The sequence below is a fragment of the Pinus tabuliformis genome, chromosome 2_2 (genome assembly GCF_031772625.1).
Source record: "Pinus tabuliformis cultivar Carrire ecotype Pingquan chromosome 2_2, CPIR1, whole genome shotgun sequence".
Taxonomy (NCBI): domain Eukaryota; kingdom Viridiplantae; phylum Streptophyta; class Pinopsida; order Pinales; family Pinaceae; genus Pinus; species Pinus tabuliformis.
The window spans coordinates 72,311,372-72,336,338 of record NC_142300.1 but is presented as its reverse complement, the minus strand read 5'-3'; the positions used below and the strand labels follow the sequence as shown (position 1 = coordinate 72,336,338).

At 36.0% G+C, this 24,967-nt stretch overlaps 1 protein-coding gene across 1 annotated transcript; it reads left to right on the top strand.

Annotated features, from left to right (window-relative positions):
* The first annotated feature begins 4,565 nt into the window (after positions 1-4,565).
* Positions 4,566-10,973, top strand: LOC149191503 (UDP-galactose/UDP-glucose transporter 4-like). The gene is made up of 7 exons (XM_089406254.1): positions 4,566-4,982; positions 5,721-5,749; positions 5,905-6,106; positions 6,410-6,652; positions 10,156-10,257; positions 10,354-10,461; positions 10,604-10,973. Exons 1-7 carry the CDS (start codon positions 4,857-4,859, stop codon positions 10,829-10,831), a joined length of 1,038 nt encoding a protein of 345 aa, XP_089262380.1. The 5' UTR covers positions 4,566-4,856; the 3' UTR covers positions 10,832-10,973.
* The last annotated feature ends 13,994 nt before the right edge of the window (positions 10,974-24,967 follow it).

Below are 24,967 nucleotides of genomic sequence, written 5' to 3'. Positions count from 1 at the left end.
ATATACACACAGAGATCGAAGTGTTCCAGCAATTCGCTTGTGTTTGCGAGGCGATGATATTTAATGTTAATTAATAATTTTGATAGTGAAAGCACTTGTAGAAAGTCAATGCGACGTCCAGACCCCAAAAAGAAAGGATCACACAATTCCTAATTAAGGCAAGAGCATAGAAAATCAAACAGGGAGGAAGAGAAGAGACAAATATTGGAGGGTAGTGAGTGGAGCGAGGGGAGCTTCAGGTGGGACATGATGGATTGGGATCCTGGTATTGATAGATTCTTTCATGTTAGGATAATGTAGAGACCTGGTATGACTCAATGACATGTTTGGGACCCCGGTATTACTGATGGTGATAGGGGCGATCAATAGACAAAGGAGGCGATAGTTTAGGCATTGCTTGAGGATGAGAAATTTTTTGCCAGGGAGGATTGGAATATCCCCAATTTTAATTTTCAGCATTAGAGATGAGTTTGGGGAGAGGACACAATTCCGACACCGGGACTTAGGAGTAAAAGAGAATAATGTAGCTCTAGTGGAAAGTGAGGACCACAAGAAAGATAAATTTGACCCAAGGAGGGAACTCACATTCTTGGAAGGGAGAGGAAAGAGAAGGGAGTACAAATTAGGGGAGAGAGAGAATGGGGACCACAAGGAAAGAAGGAGCCACGAATTATAAATTGAGAAAGAGGCACTCATTTTGGGTATTCATTCATCTATTCAGAAACTTGTCTTTGACATAGCACGCTTGAACGAAAGCCAAGTCTACAAGTGTTGTTTAGCACACGAGTGTCTCTAAGAGGAGATCTCAACTCTTACTTCGATGGACTTCGAGTGCCAACCCAAGGAGGGAATTCCATCCTTCTCTGATTGCTCCAACAGTGGGAGTGCGAGTTTGTGTGGAGGAGACATTAGCAGCAGCGCAGGAACTGCATAGTGCTTGGAGGAGACACACTTGGGAGTTGAGTAGTGAAGGGAGTTTCAGCCTAAAACTTGAGTTGGAGTCCGAGGAATTGTCTTGGGGCATTTTCAAACATTTTGGCGTAGCAGCAAACACAATATTTGCTACAAGTTACATCTTCTGGTTGTGGAGGAGGGCCAAGCATTTGGGGTCAATTTTGGAGTGTCAAAACTAGGACAAATCCTTTCTGGGTTTTTGACAAGGACCTCAGAAGTGATTTGGCTGAATTTTCAGGGTAGATTTGAGGGGTCAAATAGGGGTCCCAATCCAGGCAATAGCTAGAGGAGTTAGGGGAAATTTAGGCCAAAATTCCAAGGTCAAAATTTGGCCAATTCCTTAGTGGGTTTTTTTGGGTTATTGGTGGAGAGGCCAGGGTTAATTTCCCAGAATTTTCTGAGCTCTGGAGGAGGCCCTAGCAGCGGCTCTTCACATCCAGCAGTGTATTTATAGGCAGTTTAATGCAGAGCCTAGAGATAGAGCAACAACATATTTGAGGGGGACTTCTTATTATTCATTTGGACTTAGGTAGCTTGCCCTGAGCAAGTCCAGGTGCACTCTTTCCAACACCTCATTGTACCCTCTTCATATTATAATAAAATGGCTTAACAACACATTTTTTGGCTTTAAAATGGTGTTCTGATGCTTGAGTATTTTTCTATTCTTTTTTGGTTATCTTTGTTTTGTTTATCATTGTATATTTCCATTAGGAATATTATAGGTCCCTTGTATAAAAGGAAGGTGCACCCCAGAAAACCGATCATTGCCTTCTTTCTTAATCTTAGAACCCCTACTAGCTTTAAGGAAAGCCCTAAGACATTGAAGCTTACTATAACCATTATTTTTGAAAACCTTGAGGAGATGGGTTTTCTCATCTTCAATATGACTTTCATCGGAAACTCTAAACGGATGAGTGGCTAAAATGTTGAGAACACCAAGTGTTGATTTTTCCTGTAGATTCAATTTGCTTATGTGATATGCTAAAACAAAAGACATGAATCTACTCTACTCATTAGCGGAAACCAAAATTGATCGAGGAAAACACTAAACAGAAAAGGAAGAATTTCAATCGCACATAACACAATATTTCTCTCGGGAAAGAAACTGCTCAAAACCCTAACTATCCATATTGCATTAATCAGAAGATCTAAGAAGAAAATATAATGCTTATTCAACCCGAACAATCTCTACACAAATACAATCTATCTCACTACTTCACAAACAAGCTCAAGCCAACACTTAGCCAATTCTTTTGCCCTCCAAACCCCTACTTCCTTGTGCAATTCCTGAGGGAATTAGCCCATATTTAATTGGGAAAATCCCTCACCACAACTGCGCAATCCATCATAGGCCTTCTACTAATTGCATGCACCATCTTTACAACTCGGAAAATTATACAACTGATAGTGCATTGTCCCTAAACTCTAATCTCAACTGGGTCTTTTTCAGAATTGACATGCATGAGTTATTTATGAGTGAATCATTAGTTAATTGGTTGAGCATTGAAGCTGCACTGAAGCTGCTCCCCACAACTAGACCTCCTACTAGTTCCTCCAACAGTTGGAACTAATTTAACTGAATTATTTAATTACAACTCAAAAGAACTCAAACTAGACCCCTGAACTTTAAGAATCACTCTACGTGACTCTCGATAGACTTCCAACTCGAATTCACTGAGCCAACTAAGTCAACTTAACTTAGTTAACTATTACAAGTTGTTATGAGAATAGAATCTCAATTTAAATCTCAATTTAATTCAAGGACAAAATAAATTAGGATTTCTTGTTGCTATTTTTAACACCGAGCTTCTGAGTAGGGAAATGATGGGACTTAGCATGAAGATATTGCTTCGTGTGAGTTTTCTTCCGAAAGACCTAGTGTGAGAATGATCTATCATCCTTCTTTGAAATAAGGACGTCAATAAAAGACATGCTCCCATTGATTTCACATTCCATAGTAAACTTTATGGAGCTACACGGATTATTAAGATAATGGAGAAAAAGATCCAACTTATCTCAACCATGAGGCTAGGATGTAGGTGTTATTGACAAATCTCTTCTAAAGCTTTGGTTTGTATTGAGTCGAGGACAAAGCTTTGGATTCAAAGTCCTGCATGAACAAATTAGCTACAACAGGGGAAAGGCGGGAACCCATGGCAACACCACATGTTTGTTCATAGAATTCCCCTTCAAAGGTGAGAAAAGTAGAGGTAAGACAGATCTCAACGAATTTAGCATTATCCAGATCTGTGATGCAATTGATGACCTTAATAGCCTCATTAATGGGGATATTAGTGTAAAGGGAGACCACGTCGAAACTCACAAGAAAATCCCTAGGCTCAAACCTTATGCCCTTTAACTCATTGACAAATGATGAAGAGCCTTTGACAAAGGACTCAGTAAGGCCAACAAGGGGTTTCAGCTTTTGGGTTAAATACTTTGCCAGAAGATTGGTTGGCCCTCCTATCGTGTTGACAATGGGTCTCAGGGGAGCCCCCTCCTTATGGATCTTGGGAAGACCACATACCTGGGAGTGATAGGGTACTCTCTATGAGTTTATGGCTCAAGGAGCTAACAATGCTACTGGATTTTATAGCTAGAGCCACTTTTTTAGAGATATTCTTTAAGGGATTCTTATTGAGTTTTCTGTAGCTTTCGTTGTTACAAAAATGGTCCAACATTTTTCTCCAGTAATCTTCTTTATCTACGATAACCACAACTCCACCCTTGTCACCTTTGAGAATAACAATGTCCTTGTTATTGTTCAAAGATTTGAGGGCAATGAATTCAAGCTTGCTAATGTTGCTCTCACGGGGCTTTGCCTTTCTAAAGATGATTACACAATCTTGTCTGATAAGATCCTTAGTATTGTCCAATAAATCTTTAATCCCAAATTCGATGTCACACATAATTTTATCATAACTATAAATAACATTTAAATATATATAAAATCAAAATTAATTGTAAATAACACTTAATATATATATATAAAATCAAATTTAATTATAAATAACATTTAAATATATATAAAAATGTATGATTTCTTTTTATTAAAAATAATATATAAATTTTAAAGTAAAAAAATGAAATTAATTATAAAACTTAATTATTAGTTTTATTTGTATTAATAAAAATAAAATAATGTAGATAATAGCAAGACAACCGTTACTTGTGGAAAAATAAATTGAAAATGGTCCCTCATTAACTTTACTCGGAGGGCCACATCCAGCACTTAGTGCTTGGAAATACCGCCACATCGACCCTATAAACTGAATCTTCGATATAAACACAGAGACGGAAGCGTTCCAGCGATTCGCTTGTGTTTGTGGGTCGGTGATATTTAACGCTAATTAATAATTTTGACAGTGAAAAGCACTTGTAGAAAGTCAATGCGACGTCCAGACCCCAAAAAGAAATAATCACGCAATTCCTAATTAAGGCAAGAGCATAGAAAATCGAACAGGGAGGAAGAGAAGAGACAAAGATTGCGGACACGTGGAAGTACAGTTGGCATCATGAAAGCGACCGTCTGTAAGAACGAGAACGCCCCCATTTTTTCGATTTTATTTATGCGGATAAATTCAATATTCCTTCCGCAAATGCTCATGGCGTGTTATTACCGTAACAAACTCCAGTTGGATCAAAGTCTTTAACCGGCTCCGTTGGTTAATTTGGGATTAAATAAATTGTAGTGCAGTCCTTTTGAAATTTCCGTTACATGAAATACGCATGAGATGGTGCTGGCTGATTGCGATTCGGGAGCTCCAAATGCCCAGAGGCATGGCAGATGGAACACAATTGCCTGAATCATAGGGAGAGCAAATATACAGGTGGGGGGAACAAAATTTACGATTTAGGAGGGCCGGGCCGGGGGGCCTTGTATTCCGGAAATACAAAGAAAAATGGGAAATGATGATCAGGTCATCACATTGCTCGGCATAACGCTCACTGGAAGGCCTAAATGGCAGCAGCTTTTGCTGTGCAGTTTTGGATTCTTCTTTGGATATTTGATCAATGGTGTCTGTGAGGTAAGCCAAAGGTTGCTGTAATTTTGAAAGATTGTACCATGGTGTGCTTGGACTCTTTAGTCTGGTTAAAGATTAAAGACAATGCATGCTGGAAGGGGATTAAAGAGAAAGGGCATTAAAGAGAATGCATGCTTGAAGGGAATTCTGTTAGGAGATTTTACCTTTTGTTTCCGAATGTATTGATGCCTGTGAGACCTGGAAGGATATGGCTATATATATCCCAGCATAAAATGGTTTTTATGTCAATGAGTAGTTTAAAGGGGGTGATTTCTCCTACGGGGAATGAATTCCTTGCTCATCCTTTAAATCCTTCCTCTCTGGTTACCTGTATATTGTCTTGAAATTCGTTTCTTTGCGGGTACCTGCGTATTATCTTGAAATTGCATTCTGTAACTGTTCAATCTCGTTTCTTGCTCTCCAAAATAGAGAAGGCATAATTTCTTTTTCATTATTTCTCTATTGGAGAGATGCTTCGGAGAAATTTGATGATCGTGGAAGATTTCACTGCAAATCTAAATGGCATAGTATCAAATTTGATGTTCTTAGTGAAATCTTTGGAAATTTAAGTAGAAATTTATATGGTTTCTTGCATCTCGGGTTTGAAAGAAGTTTCAACACTGCAGTGAAGAAATCTGATATCGGTATTTTTTTGTTGAAAACGAGTTGATGTTTGAACTTTGAATCTCAAAATGAGAAAAATAATTTAGTAAAGCTGCTTAACCCTGTTTATGTTTGCAGGAATACGTATATAACAGGCTGCAATTCAGGTACGCTTTAAAGTTTCATGCGACTTCTGTTTAGCTTTATAATTTTCTTTGGTTATGGCTTCTATTTGTTTTTATTCTGTTGATTGATTCCTGGGATAGAATTTCAGCAATGGTTTACCCTTATCGGGGTTCGGTGTTTTCAATTTTTTTTGCAGCTATGGATGGTACTTCACTTTTGTACAAGGTTTCGTGTACTTGGTTCTTATTTATTTGCAGGGCTTCAGAGTAAAGCACATCGTAAATCCATGGAAAACATATGTGAAACTCTCTGCTGTTCTTATGGGATCCCATGGACTGACCAAAGGATCCCTTGCTTTTCTTAATTATCCTGCTCAGCTGATGTTCAAATCTACAAAGGTAGGTATCTGCAAAACACAATTTTGCTTTAAAAGGTAATGATGATAGAGGAGTATAACTCAGATCATGGTCTTCACATTCAAAACAGGCAGGCATTTACACTTATTTTGATTATTTAATGTGTTTTGCGAATTTGGGTACTCTTTTTTTAATCTGTACTCGATTCAAAATATAATGGTATGCTCCAAATTTGAATATTATTGCTGGATTTTGTTTTGAGGACCTCTGTATCTGTTCTGTGACGGATAAAATCTCAGACATCAATTAGAGCTGAATTTAGCTACCTTTGATCGAATTGATCAGGTTCTACCGGTGATGGTGATGGGAGCTTTTATACCTGGGCTGAAGCGGAAGTATCCTGTGCATGAATATGTTTCTGCTGTACTTCTCGTAGTCGGTTTAATCGTTTTCACGCTCGCAGATGCTCAAACGTCCCCGAATTTCAATGTTTTGGGAGTGATAATGGTCTCTGGAGCTCTGATAATGGATTCTTTCCTTGGGAATTTACAGGAGGCAATATTTAAAATGAATCCAACCACTTCACAGGTGCGTTGTTCCGAAGTATTTTATTTTTTCGTCTATTGTTCTTGGTTGACTAGCTCATATATGTTATTTAAGTATCTGCAAACAGAATTACTCGTTAATCATAGCCAACCTGGTAAAAAGTATCTGCAAACAGAATTACTCCTTATAAGGGTTAATCATAGGCAACATGGTAAAAGTAATTGCTCACTCCTTTCTCTTTCTCTTTTAGGGTCTGCAGTTGTGTGCAATTAGGTATTAAACCATTATCGATAATTTTAATCAATAGCAAAAAGACGAATATATACGCGCTTTCTTTCCATTTTTCTTTTTAAATATTAAATATTAAATTAATTTTTATTTCTCTTTTAGGGTCTGTAGTTGTGTGCAATTAGGTATTCTTTCCTGTGCAAATAAGTATATTTAAATAGGTATTAAACAATTATTGATAATTTTAATACGCTCTTTCTTTTCTTTTTTCTTTTTAAAATTTAAAATTAATTTTTAATTGTGTGTTCCACTAGAAGTTTTAATTAATTTTTAATTGGGGTTTAACAGGGGTTAAATATTAAATTTCAAATTATTTTTTATTTCTCTTTTAGGTCTGTAGTTGCGTGCAATTAGGTATTCTTTCCTGTGCAAATAGGTATATTTAAATAGGTATTAAACAATTATTAATAATTACGCGCTTTCTTTTCTTTTTTCTTTTTAAAATTTAAAATTAATTTTTAATTGGGGTTTAACAGGGGAAATGTGCTCCACTGGAACCAGTACCCAGCTCATTCTTACAACACTATTATAAAAAAGAATGAAGTCAAATGAACTCAAGTAATCATTTAGTACCCAGTTCATTCTTACCACACTATTATAAAAAAGAATGAACTCAAATGAACTCAAGTAATCATTTAGCTTAGCAATGGGAATCCAAGGACGAGGTATTTAGCTATGGAAGGTATTTAGCAATGGGAGTGGGAGATATTTATAATGGTATTTAGCCATGGGAATCTAAAGATGGGAACTATATCAGACGAGGTACTTAACGCCTCGTCTTAACAATGGGAATTAGATCAATTGAGAGGTACTTAAGATGGTCTCGTCTTAACAATGGGAATTAGATCAATTGAGAGGTACTTAACAATGGGAACTAGATGGCCTCGTTTTAACAATGGGAATTAGATCAATTGAGATTATAGTGTAATTATTATTATATTGTAACTGTTAATGTTAGTTTTATAATTATTATTATAAGAATTATTAATGTTAGTTCCATAATTAATTAAAAAAATAAAAATTATTAATGTTAAAATTATTGATGATGATGATGATGATGGTTAACGTCCGCTGAGACCAAATAATGATCTATCGGACCTAAAAAGACAAATTATTTATTTTGATTTAAGATTTTATTCCTATGCTCAAAAAGCTATAATTTTGGCATTGTAAAAGGCTAGGAAGGTCAGTATTGTAACAAAGGTTGTGAAATTGAGATCTAATGTGGTTGTATGCAGGGCACTCTAAGAGGAAGTGGTTTTCATCCTCGATGCTTCTATTCTCACAAATATGGCAGATCCTTTCCATCCATGGCGTTTTAGGAACTGCCCAGCTGCTAGTTTCACTATGGAGCTCATGAGAATTCGTTCTAATCTTTGCTATATTGATTTTCTTCTTTGAGCTAGTTAGAGTAGAGAGATACTTTTGATCTTCAATGGTGGGGTTGATGACCTTCTTATAATAACTTAATTTTCTTTTAGATGCTAAATCTTTCTGGCACCACAATTTTTCTTTGAACTTAGAAGTAACAATATCTTTAATGTTATTTATGTTTTGCAAAGCATCATTCTCATTGATCTCCCAATAGTTTAGCCAGGCCCTTGTGTCCTTATGCCATCCTCGGTTAACCCTTAGGTGGTTTTCGCTGGAATTTAAAGCTAGCTTAGGAAGTCTATGATTGTCTATGTTATTGAGCTTGTGCTTGTACAACAGAAACCTGAGCATAGCTAAGCTCTCAATAGGAGAAAGACATGCTTCTATAAGGAGAATAAGATAGGGTGTATTACTTTTAATTTTCAGGTTATAAGTTATTATTGGTTTGATAAATAACTAAAAAAAATTATTATAAAAATTATTATAAATAACTAAATAATGTAGTTTTTTTTTTTAATATCTTTTTTCATAAATAAAACATTTTGATTTAAATGTTAAATGGTTTAGTTTTTAGTTTTTTTTTTTTTTTATCTTTTTTTCTTAAATAAAACATTTTGTATTACTATAATATTTTTTCGTTATTTGGTAAATAAAATAAAATTTACATTTTCTTTAAATAAAATAAAATTTACATAGTAAAAAATTGTCACTCTCTGGTCTACCCGGCGGGAAGACCAGTGGGAAATCAGACCAGAGGTTTAGCTTCAAACTCTTAAAGCTGTGGAGACGTCTTTTGACTATAGCATCTTGCCAAACAAAAACAGCAACATAATGGCTGGCTAAAGTGATACATGGGCTGACAAGAACAAAAAAACATAAAGATGATCGCATAGGATCTAATAATCTGGGTTATCCTGTTTGGAGATCTACAGGTGAGCATTCTCATTTCCTGGAAAGGGCTGTTGTTGGATTTGCTGAGGAGAATGTTGATTTTGTGATCTATGTTATCTAACTTTTTCTCCCCAAAATCTGCCAGCTTATGGGCATTTCCCTGTTGAGCCTGGTTGTCCTCGCTGATGATGAGCCTAAGCCATATATGTTGATAGCTTGCATGTATCCCTGGTCTCGGGAGAGGTGCCTAAATTGGGAATCCATTTCATAGTTTGGGTATCCCTGGTATCTGGAGAGGTGCCTAAATTGGGAATCCATTCCATGGTTTGGGTATGAGTGTTGTTTCAAAACTTTAAACTTAATTTTGTGAGTTTGTTGGAATTTCAAATAAGTTATAAATTTATTTATGCATTTAAAAACACAATTTAAATATCACAATTATTATTTTGTAGAAAAAACAAAAAACAAAAAACTATTACTAAATTAATAATTTCTGCCGTAAATTAATACACCTTTTGAAAAAAAAATAGTACACCTTTAAGAAAATAAGGAACTGCGCATGAATTAAATGTTCAACAATATCCGCAATACTAAATTATTATTTAGTAAAAAATTAATACACCCCTGAAAGGGGAAACTGTGCATGAGTTAAATGTTCAACAATATCCACAACATTGACAACGGTGATCAGATAAAAATGCTTTCCATTCCAAAAGTACAAAAGTGCTATGATAAGGCAGTAAATTTAATTGTTCAACAATATCCACAACATTGACAACGGTAATCAGATAAAAATGCTTTCCATTCCAGAAGGTGCAAAAGTGCTAGGATAAGGCAGTTAATTGAATTGAATATTTGCAAAGTAATAGCTATTTATAAATTCTCTGTTTTAGCTTTGATTGATATTCAACATATATGTGTGCTACCTATTTATGAGACATGGCATACTATGGCAACCCACTGATTATTCCTTTCTTTTTGACAATTGGTAGATGGAAATGCTGTTCTGTTCGACGGCAGTTGGGCTACCCCTTTTGATCATACCCATGGTGCTAACGGGTGAGCTGTTCAGAGCATGGACCTCCTGCTCGCAGGTAAATTTGTCAATAACTTTAATGAATCAATTTACTTAGACCAACGCATTTCTTAAGCTAAAATTCCTGAAAATTTTCTTCGACATGAATAAACAGCATCTCTACGTTTATCTGGTGCTCATCTTTGAAGCGATGGCGACTTTCATTGGTCAGCTATCAGTGCTCTGTCTAATCGCAATTTTCGGTGCCGCGACAACTGCCATGGTAATTTCTTTATATGTAATTATTTTTCCCCAGAAATAGGAGTCATCTTGCTTTTCATCTTGCTTTGCTTCTGTGTGAGGGGATGCCCAAAGACTCTTTTTTGATTCTTGGCGTATTGTCGTTTTTGTGCGTAAAATGACAGGTGACCACAGCAAGAAAGGCTCTCACTCTTTTCCTGTCATATATAATTTTCACCAAACCCCTGACGGAGCAGCATGGGACCGGACTGCTGCTTATATCCATGGGAATCATTCTGAAAATGGTACCACTACCGGATCCCCAGTCGACCGTGAGAAGCAATCCAAAATCTTCCCAAAATATCCCACAAAACGAGGAAGAAGGGAAGCCACTAGTATCGGATTCTGCTTGATCGGTCGGTCGCACGCCATTTGTTTTGGGAGGAACAACCTTCTTTGTGGGGGTTGGGGGGGCGTATTTGCAGTGTAGAATACCTAGTGATGGCGAAATAAAGAGCGGGAAAATTTAAATGAAATTTGAAATATGTGTTCCACTTGCTCTGAGTGCCTCTCTTTTCTTGTAAGAAAAGCTCCCACATACCACGGTGGGAAATCCGATTTTTTTCTCTACCAAGAACACACAAGTTTAAATTCTAACATTTTTTACATTCTTAACACATAATTAAAAGAATTAAAAGACACGAATCATGGTTTTTTCTTTTAACAAATAAGTGTAACATCACAGAAGTTTAAAATTTAACATTTTTCACGTTTTTAAAACATAATTAATTTTTTTTTTAACAAATAAGTGTAACATCACAAAAGTTTAAAATCTAACATTTTTCACGTTTTTAAAACATAATTAAAAAACATGAATCAGGGTTCTTTCTTTTAACAAATAAGTGTAATATCATATATGAATTTGGGGGTTTGGTTTTGCAGTTATATTAAAATTAAATTGTTATATTGTTTGAGAGGCAGCGTAATTAGTGATCAAAGTAATATGATTCTTGAAAAAATTGAGAGATCAAGGTTCAAATCTCTAGTTGTGTATTGTGAGTAGTAAAAAAATTGAGAGATCAAGGTTCAAATCTCTAGTTGTTTAATGTGAATACTAAAAAAATTGAGACATTTATCAGAAAGGCATAAATATTGTCTTATATTGATAATTACTTGTGATATTCTTGTGGAATTATTATCTTTTCTTTGCAGTAGTCTATAACGCGACTTTTTGAAAGTCTTTCCGGCGGGTTTTTCCGGTTGAAATCGGGCAGGAATTTATTGGAATCGCAAGTTTGATAGCTAGTTTCTGCACAATGAAAGCGTCCCAGGGGTTTTCCAGGGTGCTGAATCCAAATATGCAGTTAAAAAACCATTTTAACTGCAACAAATCAAGATTTAGGCTCAATTTCTTCCGCTGGATTACCGGAATCTCCAAAAAGTCGCATTATAGACAACTCCCTTTTCTTTATGTTTTTCTTTTATCTTTGTTTCATCAAGCAATCATCATGAAGATCAACTACACCAAATTTACACCAGAAGACCTTCCTCCTCTGTCAAACTCTTCCACTAATAAATTTGAGATAGACCAAGACCTTAGACTTGACCAAAAGACCTTCCTCCTCCACCAAGTCAGCCTTCCAAGATGATTCAACAAATTTCAGTAGTCTCTTCTTGTCCAATAGCTTTAGCCTATAACCAATTCAGAATTTTGTTCAAACGTGTGATACTAAGTAGAGAGAGAGAGAATTTGACTTCCTTTTGCTTGACAAAGACTTCCTTTTCCTTCACTAGGATTTTTTTCCTCTTCCTTTAACTTCCCACCCTTTTTCTACCTCCAACCACTGCAGATCGAACTTGTTGATGTCGTGCTCCAAATGAGTTGAGTTGCTTCTCTTTAATAGTGGATTATGACTTCCTAATTAGGCCAACTTGGTGGAGGAGGCCTAAATGACCTATTTTACATAAATAATTTTGTTTCTTGATTGATAATGCCCAAGAAAGGTCTCTTAAGCAAGAACAATTGACATAAACCCTAGAAGCCTATAATGTAGGCTTTGACCTAAAAACATTGACCCAAGTATGAAACCCTTGCTTTAATAAGTCAATTTCTTTTATAATAAAATTTCTTTTTTCCTTTTTTCTTTCAACAAATACATTACATCATGACTCAAATACAATTATGAAAACCTATAATAGTTACATTTTTCAACAAGAACAAAGTTCAAATCCTTGACCCCATAGGTTCACTAGTAACCATGTGTCATGAGAACGGTTGGATTCTTTGAAATACAATAAATAAATAAAATTATTATATTAAATTTTATATGAAAATAATAGTATCTAATTTATTAACTTTAATAATCAAAACTCTCAAACCTATCAAAATAAACAAACATAATTTTGATACCATGTTAATGCAACATTAATATCATGTATGCTTGCTTTGCTTTTCTTTTTTAATTTTAATTTTAAGTTATTTTTAAAGAGAAACATAATAACATTTTTTTGGTTTGTTTTGGTCCATAACTTGGAAAACCATATCAACGAAAAAACCAAAAACCGTATTAGCGGAAAAACCAAAGGTTTTTTTTGCATCCCCATACATAACTTTTTTTAAGGTGAAGCAAAAAATATAAACAATGTGTTTTAGGATTGAATGTTGTTATTTGACATCTAAGCTCTACATCAAGACTTTGAGAACATGAACTTAAAAACCAATATAACTATGACTTGTGATTTAGATTTGGATAAGTTCGAAACATCCACTGCAATTGGCTTCTTGCTACTACTTAGAGAACATCTCGAATTCAGAGGAAGGCTCAAATGGTTTCCAATACGGCCTAGAGGCTTGTCTAGGTTTATCATGGATAGTTGTAATTCATCCAACACGAGGATGACTTCCTCGGATTAATTTCGATCTAGCAAGACACGACCTAGTAGAAGCTTTAATTGTCAATTAATGTTGACCATATACATGGATTGCTTGTAGTGGCCTCTGTTATGCCTAGTATCAGGTACTCAACCAATAGTTTCCCCAAGCACTTCAGAATCAATGAAACATTCTCTTTTACCATCAATGTCACATTCCATCTGGGTGATTTCATCCTATATTTCTTGTGGAGAGGTGGCCCAATACCAACGTGTAGAGTTTTTTGTTGATTTGTGTAGCTTGGGAGGTACTCCAAGCCCTAGGGTTTAGGGTTTGGAGGGCAAAGCACCATAAGGCCAGCTTGTGGGCTTGGAACCCAAGTATGGGGTTTTTTGCACCCATCGTGTTTGGGGGAAAAACCATGATGGATTCACGACATTTGATGGATGAGGATGGTAGTGCTTAGAAATACGATTCCAACGCATCAAAAATCATATGAATCCGAGTTATCATTAGAGAGATATGAATTTTTGAAGTTGACAAATTAATTTGGATGTCAAGTAGGCCGACTTGATATGTGTCACTTCAAGTGAGACGTTGAGCCATTGTATGTGTGTAAATACAAGGCGTATTGAGGTCATTTAAGCATCCATCTTGTGGCAATACATCTCTAAGAGAGCTCTGAAATTTGGAGAGACCTAGCCGCAGTAGAAGAGGACTTGGGACAACGTGTAAGGAGGCCAAGGAACAACGTGAAGGGCCTATGTTTGAGGCCGAGTTGTTGGGCATAAGTTCGAACTCTTTGTTGGATTGTTTTATGGGCTAAAGCAGATCTGAAAGGGTTGTTTCAAGTGTGGTCTAAGTACAGAAAGGTTGGGCAGTGAAGGCCGCAGGGCTAAGAGACAAAACAAAGTTGTGTTAAGGGCTGTTTGGGGTGATTTGAGGGAGGTCATAAGCCTACAACAGTTGTTGTGCTAGGCTGCAGGCCATAGCCAACAACTAGGTTGTTTCTAAGGGCAACATTGAAGGGTTAAGCCTAGATTTGGGGCAGCGTAGGTGTGGAGAGTCTCTCCTTGGAAGACCGCAACCTTAATAGACTTATATTGCTAACTGTGTGTGGGTGGAGGGAAACATTGTGTGCCCTAACCAGTGGTACAGTGACAACAAGTGCAAGAAGTGGACAACAACATTTTGAAGAGGTGTATTGGGTCAAGAAATGACTAGTTTGAATAAGATCTAAGGCACCCAATCCAATCATTGTTGATTCTGCTCCTAGGAGGACATTTCACCACCACGAAATGTCATCCACATGGCACCAACAGGCTGCAATGTAAACTGATCCAAACTGGTCAACAAACTGTGACCCAACACACGCCAATACTGCTCTCCAAGTCTGTTGTTCTATCCCTAGTTAGGGCTTTGTCCACGCTGCAACAACCCTTCAATTCCCACACAACAACCTCCTTTTAACTGCGGCCTAGGCAAGGTGAGGTGCTCTCATTGTGGGTTGTTGTTCTGGGCACCTTCTAGCCCACGCTACCCTGTTTTGAGGTGGTTAGGGTTGCGACCTACCACAGTCCTTGCTGTTACCTAACAACCCACCCAAACAACCTCTCATTACCTCGTTTCTGCCTCCAAACAGACTTGAAAAGACTTACCTCTGCCTCAGCCCTCTAGGGAGTTGCCTCGACCTCCCTTCCAGCAGCTCTGCCCTCTAAACGGACCCTTGAAACAACCCTTAAACGCCCTCACTGTCTAGTCTTCTTGTTGTGGCTAAGTTCAAAAGTAATCCCTCTTTCAATGAGCTCCTTTTGATGTATATGTGTTGCACACAAAATGTGTTATGAAACCAGCTCACAAAAAGATAGAAAAGATAGATCAACAACTTAAAAATCAGCGTCTTCGAGGGGGAAACCTCTTTTACATTACAAAAATGAATAATTCTTGGATTATACAAATGACAAGGCATCATTTCTATATATAGGAGTCTAAGGGGTCATAATATAATCAGAGCCGAAATAACAATAATAATGTAAGGGCACAACAATAACAATAGTGGGCTTCTATGGGGCACAATAATAACAATATGGAGACTACATGGACACAACAATATAATAAGGGGGTTGCACTAATAACAATAAGGGGTTACACTAGTAGTATAGGGACCTAACATGCCCCTCTACTTCAAAAAGTGTTGTCCTCAATGCTTGAGTAGTTCTGGATGATTTTGTATAAAATTCTCATTCTCCCATGTGGAATCTTCAGAAAGTAAGTTCTTCCACTTGATGAGATACTTTGAAATCGATTGATGTCGTAGTTGTTGGGTTATTGTTTCTGTGACTGCTTCAGGTTCCAATATGATTTTTCCTTCCTCGTCAAGTTCTGGCAATATTGTTTGAACTGGGATCTTTTGCAACTTTTGAATAAGTGGCTACACTTTTTCATCCTTCTTCCATTCATCCCTTGCTTTGTTTATCCAATCTGGTTGGATAATAGAAATATGACAAAACGATGCTTCCACATCCTCATCCTTTTTTGAGAGTGCATTTGCAACAACATTTTGCTTCCCTTTTTTGTAGATGATTTCAAAGTCATAACCCAACATATTTGTGACCCATTTTTTCTGTTCTTCTAAAGATAATCTTTGTTCTAAAAAGTATTTAAGACTATCATGATCCATTTTTACCTTGAAGTGTCTTCCCATTAGGTAAGGTCGCCATTTATTAAGTGCATGTAGTATTGCCAACATTTCCTTCTCATAAATAACTTGCTTGAGATGTAGCCGTAAAAATACCCAATCACCTACATCAAAACTTCTTTCACTGCGATGTTGATCTGCCTGTTGTTTCATTCGATTCTGCACCAAAGTGGCGTTATCCTTTAAATGTTGGAGAACTTGTTGTTGATGCATGATGTGATCTTTTACTAGAATCTTTTTCTTCTTGATATGTCCTTCTATCTTTAGAGTTTTAGGAGTGGTAATTTCTTCCAATGCATTACAAGATATGTTCAGATTCATTTTTCGATGCTAAATGTGATCTTTCACTTCTTGAACATTTTTCTTCTTGATATGTCTTTCTATCTTGATAGATTGAGGAGTGGTAATTCCGGCCAATGCATTACAAGATATGGTCGGATTCATTTCCTCTTTCTCGATGTGATCTTTCACTTATTGAATCTTTTTCTTCTTGATATGTCATTCTATCTTGAGAGTTTGAGGAGTGGTAATTCTTGCCAATGCTTTACAATATATGGCTGGACTCATTTCTTCTTTCTCTGGGGTTCATTCCTGGTGTATATCCTCTTCTTTTGATCTTTCTTGATCCTTTTCTTCCTCCTCTTCATAATCTATGTAAAATAATTTCTTCTCAGCACATTAATGGCCTTTAGTGTATTTTCTATCACAATTGTAACAAAGCCCTTTTTCTCTTTTTCTTCCAATTGTTGTGGTGTAAACCTTGTAGGTCATGGAAGGCTAGGAGAAAAAACATTTCCATAATTATAATCGTGAGTGGTGGGATTCCTTGTTTCCATAATTTCTCTTTCAATTTTTCTTGCCAACCTGAATGCCTTCTCCAATGAATCAAGTTCCCAAAGATGAACTTCATGTTGAATGTTATCCTTTAAATTCCCTATGAAGACATCAATCCTTTGCTTCTCTGGAATATCATTTACCCCTATATTCAATTTTTGAAAGTCCTCAATGTGCTCTGCCATTGAACCCTTTTGTTTGAGATTTATCAATTGGCTAAAGAAGGTGTTTCTCTTTGTATCCTCATAATGTGCTATCATTTACTCCATGAAAATTGACCACGTTACAAGTGGTTTATGAGAACAAAGCCCTTCATACCATACAAATTGATTATGTTCTAAATATAAAGATGCAATACATACCTTTTGTAACAGTTGCACCTCATGTAGATCAAAATATTGCTCTATCTGTAGTATCCAATTTAACGGATCCTTGCCATCAAACTTCCTCATATTGCCTTTTCTTGATTTTAGGATCTTGATCTTGAATTTTTTGTATCTCTGTAATTTTTGATCTCCAAGGTCTGAAATTGCTTCCGACGGTAACCCTCTGAGTACTCTTTCTAACCCCGCAAGTCTGATCAAGATTGGATTTTTCAATGAAGAGTTATGCCAAATCTCCCATGATGACCAGATTATAGACTGGTTTAGTAGATTGAGCTTGTACGAAGTCCCATTTGTCACTGTTTTGACCTTAAGATCTGAAACTGATACAAAGAAAACTACAATCTGTCCTCTTTCTGCAACTTCTTACGAAATTTCAATCTAATGCTCAAAGAGAAAGTTATGACGATTTTCCCAAGGTCACCTATTTGAGATATAATTCAGGATCCTATAAAAACCCTAAATTTCTTAGATCATATCTCCGAAAATATAGCGAGACAAGATCTGAAATTTGGACACGAGGTTCAGAGAGATTTCAGCTGAAATAAGTTGTTTTTTTTTGCTTCGAAACGTCGTAGAAAAAAGTTATAGCGAAAATTCCACTATGACCTGTTTGGAGTAGTGAAACCCTAGAATCCAACCTCTGATACCAAATGTTATGAAACCAGCTCACAAAATGATAGAAAATATAGATCAACGACTTAGAAATCATCCCCTTTGAGGGGGAAACCTCCTTTACATTACACAAATGAACAGTTCTTGTATTATAAAAATGACAAGACCTCATTTTTATATATAGGAGTCTAAGGGGTCATAATATAATCAGAGTCGACATAACAATAATAATATAAGGGCACAATAATAACAATATGGGGACTACATGGGCACAACAATATAATAAGGGGGTTTCTGATCTGAAAATGGAATGTACTTGTTTAAGGGTGCAAGGTATCCATTTCCCATAATTTCGAATGTGAGCTATACAAACCAAGTGACCTCTGAAAATGTGAAAACTTCTTATTTCTTATACAGAGATAGACTGTAGGGGCATTCATCGGACATGTCACCTCTACAGAGAGGATGAGTTCCAGAGGCTACCTGGCCCTCTACAGGCTTTGCCTAAAGAAATAATGAAGTAAACACTTAGAAGTCATTGACATACACATACTTGAAGTTTGATGTCTTGCGGAATAAAACAAATAACTTTTTGCAGCTGTATAGGTGATTATGTGTGTATGCAAGTTATGTATATTTGTTGTTTATCACTTTGTATCAATTTTGTTTAGCATACCATTTTCAGCAAATAAAGACATCAAAATGATGAAGCAGGTCACCCCTCCTGGGCTACATCTGCTGGACCAATCCTCTCAAACTAGGCTTGTCCTCTTGTATTAAAAATGCTACAAAGGCTAATACAAGAATATGAGTGTCTCTAAAGACAGATATGACTGTAAATACAGAATCAGAAGATAGGAATTAGCTAAACATGCTCTTTCCCAAGCACTAAATAGTGAAATTGTACCTTATACAGTACTTTCCCCAATTAGCCCTAAGGGCCCTTTAAACTTGCATGGAGAATTTCGAGGTGAAGATGACCTCAATTGGTTCTGAAACGTCTTCCATTAGACTCAGAAGGTCGAGAATAGCAGACATGGGCTTTTGAATCACCAAAAATGGATGAACACAGCCCCCAAACAGCTCAAGCACTGAAATGGCCCTAGTGGCCCTGAAAGCTTCTCTGAAGCTAAACAGTGAGAAGAATGCCTCAACAGGAAAAACGAGCTGTAGAAATGGATTCATAATACTGAAAACCTTCAGGAATGACCTTCGTTCCACATTCATTGGCTGCACAATTCCCAATGCAGCTCCCAAACTGATTTGGCCCTAGTGGCTCCTGGAACTTCCATAAAGAAAAAACATCTGCAAATGACCTCAAATGGCTGTGAAACCCATGCCAATGGCTTCAGAAGGTCAAAAAGACCCAAAATAAAATAAAAATTCGTCCAAAGAGGACTTTCCTAACCAAAGTTATGGCTCATTGAAGATTTCCTCCAGTTTGGCCTAGAATCACTCCAGCTAACTGTAGTGGAAGTTCAGTTAGCACCACCAATTATGGCGGGACTGCCCAAATTTGGCGGTCCGCCAAAATTCCCGCCAGTCTAACCGCTTTTTAAACGTTTGTAATAACTACATGTGAACGGTTTTGAGTGGGCAGTTTAAGCATCTCGGATTTCGCACTGACTGGCTGTGGACTGGTCGTTGAACACACCATTTAACCCGCATATGTGAGCACATTGCGGTAATACCCCGCGCGGTTAGGAGTTTAGCGCCTGGACTTTGGCGCTGCAGACACATGGTAAGGGGGCTGGTCCTTAGGGGCTGGCCCCCTTCGGGCCCCGCCCAAACCGAATTCAAAACTCTTAATCAATTCATTCCGCCCACATAAGTCCTAACCATATGGTTTAACGGTAAGACAAGGAATTCTTACATGGCAGGTCGTGGGTTCAAACCTCTCCACTGCCAACTTTTTAACGTAGGCCAAAAAAACTGTGCTGATGTCATGATGATGTCACTTGGGCCACGTGGCGGCCGGGAATGTATGCCAAAAAACTGTGTTGATGTCATGATGATGTCACTTGGGCCACGTGGCAGTTTGTCATTCGTTGCCCAAAACGGAATATTCCAAAAAATATTTTATTTTAATTTTTTTTGAAAAATTCAAAATTTCAATGTTATTGGGCAATTCTTCTTTTTGGCATAACTTTCTCATACGGCGACCGTTTTCCGAACCGTTCATGGCGCCAGAATCAAGAAGAAGAGATCTATCCGGTCATTTAGGTTCAAACCAGTTCTGAGCACTTTCATTTTTGAGCATTTTACGACACTTGGTACTGAGCTTCCTGATCAGTTGCACTAATAACAATAAGGGGTTACACTAGTAGTATAGGGACCTAAAAAAATAAATGCTTAAATGAACTCAATACGCCTTGTATTTATACACATACAATGGCTCAAAATCTAACTTGAAGTGACACATATACCAACGTCAATACCAATGTGTAGAGCTTTCGACTTGTCCCCCTTATTCCCTAAAATATGTGGTACCCTATCGACTTATAGGTCATTGGTGAGGCATTGAGAGTTGGTGCCATGGATAATTCAAACCATATAAGAAGAGTAGAGCCCCCCAAGAGGAAGGAAAGGAGGAGGAAGCAGGTTAATTAGTGTGGTAGAATTAGGAGTGTATAAGATCAAACGTAGAAAGGGAACAAAGATGGGAAGATTTAAGTGAAGGAAAATGACTAATAAAAGAATAATCTCAAAACTAGGCAACTATCTCATCAATATCGATTAAAACAAGTTCAAGTAAAGGCACTATTGCAAAAATGAAACCATAAAGAACAAAAATAGAGTCACCAAGTTCTCGGTGGTGAATAAGGGAAAAGAACTAGAAGTAAAGGAAATAATAATGAAGGTTGAAATATAAAGAGGGAAATGAGGTAATTACCTTTAGAAAAGCAAGCGAAATGATAGAACTTGAGCCCATGGATGTTGAAAGAGTGCCACCCTACAAGGCTTGGTCCCCAGAAATTACTTCTCCCTTGTGCCAAGATATTCCACTATGTGGAATGAACAACTAGATAATGGGAGGGAAGGTTGTGAATGGACTCTCCGACAACTTCAAAATCCCAAATCTCCACATAATTATCAAGATAGATCTTCAACTAATCACTATAATTAATCCTGTACATACTTTAGTCGGATCACTTATTATTGCAGCATTAAATCACACATTCTTCCACATGATCCCAAATCCCCACATAATTATAGAGATAGACATTCAGCTAATCACTATAATTAATCTTGTACATACTTTGGTAAGATTACCTATTATTGTAGCATTAAATTGCACATTCCTCCACATAATCCCAAATCCCCACATAATTGTCAAGTTAGATCTTCAACTAATCACTATAATTAATTGTGTACATACTTTGGCTAAATTGCCTATTATTGCAACATTAAATCACACATTACTCCATGCAGGTGACATTAAAACTAGATGGTGGCCTTTAGGAGGGTGCATGACCAAGTCCTTAGCTATGTATGCTTAGTGGGATGGTGACCATAAACCTTCTCACCTGTCTCACGACAAACACCCCATTTGAGATAACATTGATACCATGTTAAAAGAAACAAAGCATTTATAATTATATATAAAAACAAAAGCTCGAACTTGTAATTGTTGAACAATGAAGGCACTATAAGATGGCTTAAAGTGATTTCCCTGAAAAAGCTCCCGGCAAGGAGAAAATCTAGACCTTGGTGCCTCAATAGTTCCATGGATCAGCTTTGTCCACAAAGGCTTCACTAGAGGAGCAATAACATACCACGTGGGTTCATATTGGGGGATATATATTGAAGAAAAGAGGACATAATATATTGAGCATATAATAGGGGGGAAAGGGTTTTTATATTGGAAAGTATTAAAAAATGGAGCTCAAAGTTAATGAAAAAATATAAAGGGGTGTAAAAAATGTTAAATAAAAAATGGATATCTACAATATCTAATGAAAGTAAGGGTATTCTAAATTGGGAAGATGTATTAAGTTTGAATTGGCAGGGGTTAAATAATGTTATTTTTAGAGGTATTTTGTAATATGTAGTCAAATTAAGGGTATTGTTTAGTATGGCATGAACGCACATGATATGTCAGAGTTCATTGAGTGAAGCCCTGTGGCTTTGTCAAACCAACAACTCCAACTCTATTCTCGACTCTCTATTCTCGACTCTCTATGTAGTCAAATTAAGGGTATTGTTTAGTATGGCATGAACGCACATGATATGTCAGAGTTCATTGAGTGAAGTCCCGTGGCTTTGTCAAACCAGCAACTCCAACTCTATTCTCGACTCTCTATTCTCGACAATGTTCAAGTGTTATGGTCTAATCCTCTAGTTGGTGACCTTTCTACATAATTCACTTGTTTATCACCATTAAAACCCATAATGAAAGTTTCCCTTCCTCTACAATTTGAGATCTAGGTAGAGTGTACCTTCCCCAAACTTCGTACAATCCAACTCTATTGGTTTACCAACCTCCTTAGCTTTTCTCATTTGCTTCTATTAATGTGGCGTACTCCCTTATATACAGGTTACCAAATAAAGAGCAACTTATCTTCCTTTTCATTACCGGCCATTATCATCTCAAGTTTAAGTGAGTTGCCATTCCTTCGCACACCGTGGAAAATTAAATAAATATATTATTATATAAATATATAAATATAATATATATATATAACATATCAATATTAACCTATGATATTTATCCCCAATCGTAAAATTTAAAGCAGATATATAAAATTACATTAAAACAAAAATAAACAAAAATAAATACAAATAAATTATCGTTATGAAAATAACAAATTTTCCTTTATTTGTTAGATGAAAATTGTCACATTATTCTCATGACTCCATTCGATGATTCACTTATGCAAAATGATGGTTAAAACATCAAGAATCATGCTATAAAGTAGCATTGACGTACATACGTTAATAATTTCCATAGTATCAGGACAATCTCAAAATCTCAATAATTAATAATTAAGATAACTTTAAATTATCATAATATCTCAAATTTATTTAAATACACAAAAATAATATTATCTTATGGAATTTTAGTAATATTATGGTGATAAATATAACACTTATCTAAACTAAAATACTTGATTTAACATTGATTACGACAACGGAATCAACACCATATTTAATTTATAACTATCGAAAACTTAATAAATAAAAAAAAAAAAAAAAAAATTAACATTCATCCCACACAACCTTATCACCTCCCATATAATTCAAGATTTCATTTATAACTATCGAAAATTTTTCGATTCTTGGAACCAAATTACTATTGTACTTGATCTGAATTTTTGCTTATATTGCCTCAATATAAATATCATATTTTTTCTTCTTAAAAAAACTATTGAAAACTTAAAAAATAATTTGCATTCCTGCCACACAACCTTCATCACCTCTCATATAATTAACTATCGAAAACTTTAAAAAAGAATTAGCATTCAGGCGAGAAAACCTTATCACCTCCCCTCAAAGAATTAGCATATTCATGCCACAAAACCTTTATCAACTCCCATAAAAGAATTAACATTCATGCCACACAACCTTATTAGCTCTCACATAATTCAAGATTCATTTATAACTATCGAAAAATTTAGAAAAGACTTGGCATTCATGCCACAAAACCTTATCACCTCTCATATTATTCAAGAAACGATGAGGGTTGATCAATAACCTAATAATTGTCATCACAAACTTAACAAATCATAAAAATCCACCATACATTTCCGATGTCATTAAGCCTTCTATCTCCTTTCGAGTTTATTAAATTATTATTTGTTTTCTATCCTAGGCCTCTATTAGTACTCATCCTTTGATAGCAACGTGAAATTTTTATATTTGATTTTATTTTAATTTTTTAATAATAATTTAAAGAATTATTATTTTACAATTAGTTAATAGTTCTTTTTTCTATGTTAAGACTAACCTAAGTACCCACGGGGGATTTGAACCGGTGACCTATCGCAAGGAGTGTCTTAACAAGGCACCCATTCACCGTCAATCCAAAGCCCCGTGGGCAGTTAATGGTTCTTTTAATTTTTAAAATATTTTCCATTTTTTTCTTTCTTTCTATATATATAATATATATATATATATATATATCATATTCATGAAGGATGAATAGACTTAATTTTCTTGGGTAAGATTGCACATGTCTTTAAATCCCATTTTCACAAAAAAAAAAAACAAAAATGACTATATTGTTTCCGATCTATGCGTAAGACACTTCAATAACAATCCAACTCTATATCTTCATATGCATTCATCAAATTTTGCCTATAAAGTCTTATATAAGTATGTCCATTTATAGGTTCATCACCAATAAAATTTGATAGCGACTGTTACGAAAATATCATAAAAATATATTAGAAATGAAAATACATGGATTCATGTTTTACTCCATTGACGTACTTTGCGATGCCAAAACTTTCTAATAGGAAATGCTAATGCTTCCTTATAAAGTTTATTTGTTTTGGAATTAAGCACCCTAGCACATGATTGAATGATAACCATTTAAAGAAAAGTATGACCTCTTGGATTTCTTGAAAGAGAAATTGTAGAAAAATATTTTCAACTATAAGTTCTCGTTTGCCCAATCTATAACCAATTTTGAGTCTCCAAGGACCTAAAGTTTTCTTTCAGGGAAGCAACATAAAGCAAAGTTCTTAAAGAAATGAATTTTACTCGGTTATTTGTCCCATGCCCTAGAGCATATTGAATGTACATAAAGTGTGAATGATCTAAATAAAAAACAACTTTAATCCCATACATAGAGGATGACCCTAAGAAGCACTATAAAAAAAACCCCATGGAATGCCATAGTCTAGGAGAGGCATGTTCGGGTTTCTCCACTTCAACTGCTTAGGGTCCACTTACAATTCTTTGCGCATTTTAATAATCATTCCTATTGGGATTCCAACTGGGATTTCACAAGAGTTGAAAATACTAGAATTTTTGGCCCACCAAATCCCATAAGCAAGTATGAATAGGAAGGCCTCAAACTGAGATACAAACCTATCTCTAATTCATAACTTCATACATTTTTCCATATCCAACTCTGACCACCTTGCTTGTAAGCTAAGTTTGGTGAGCACCTTTCCAATAACCTGCATTGTAAGAGGACATG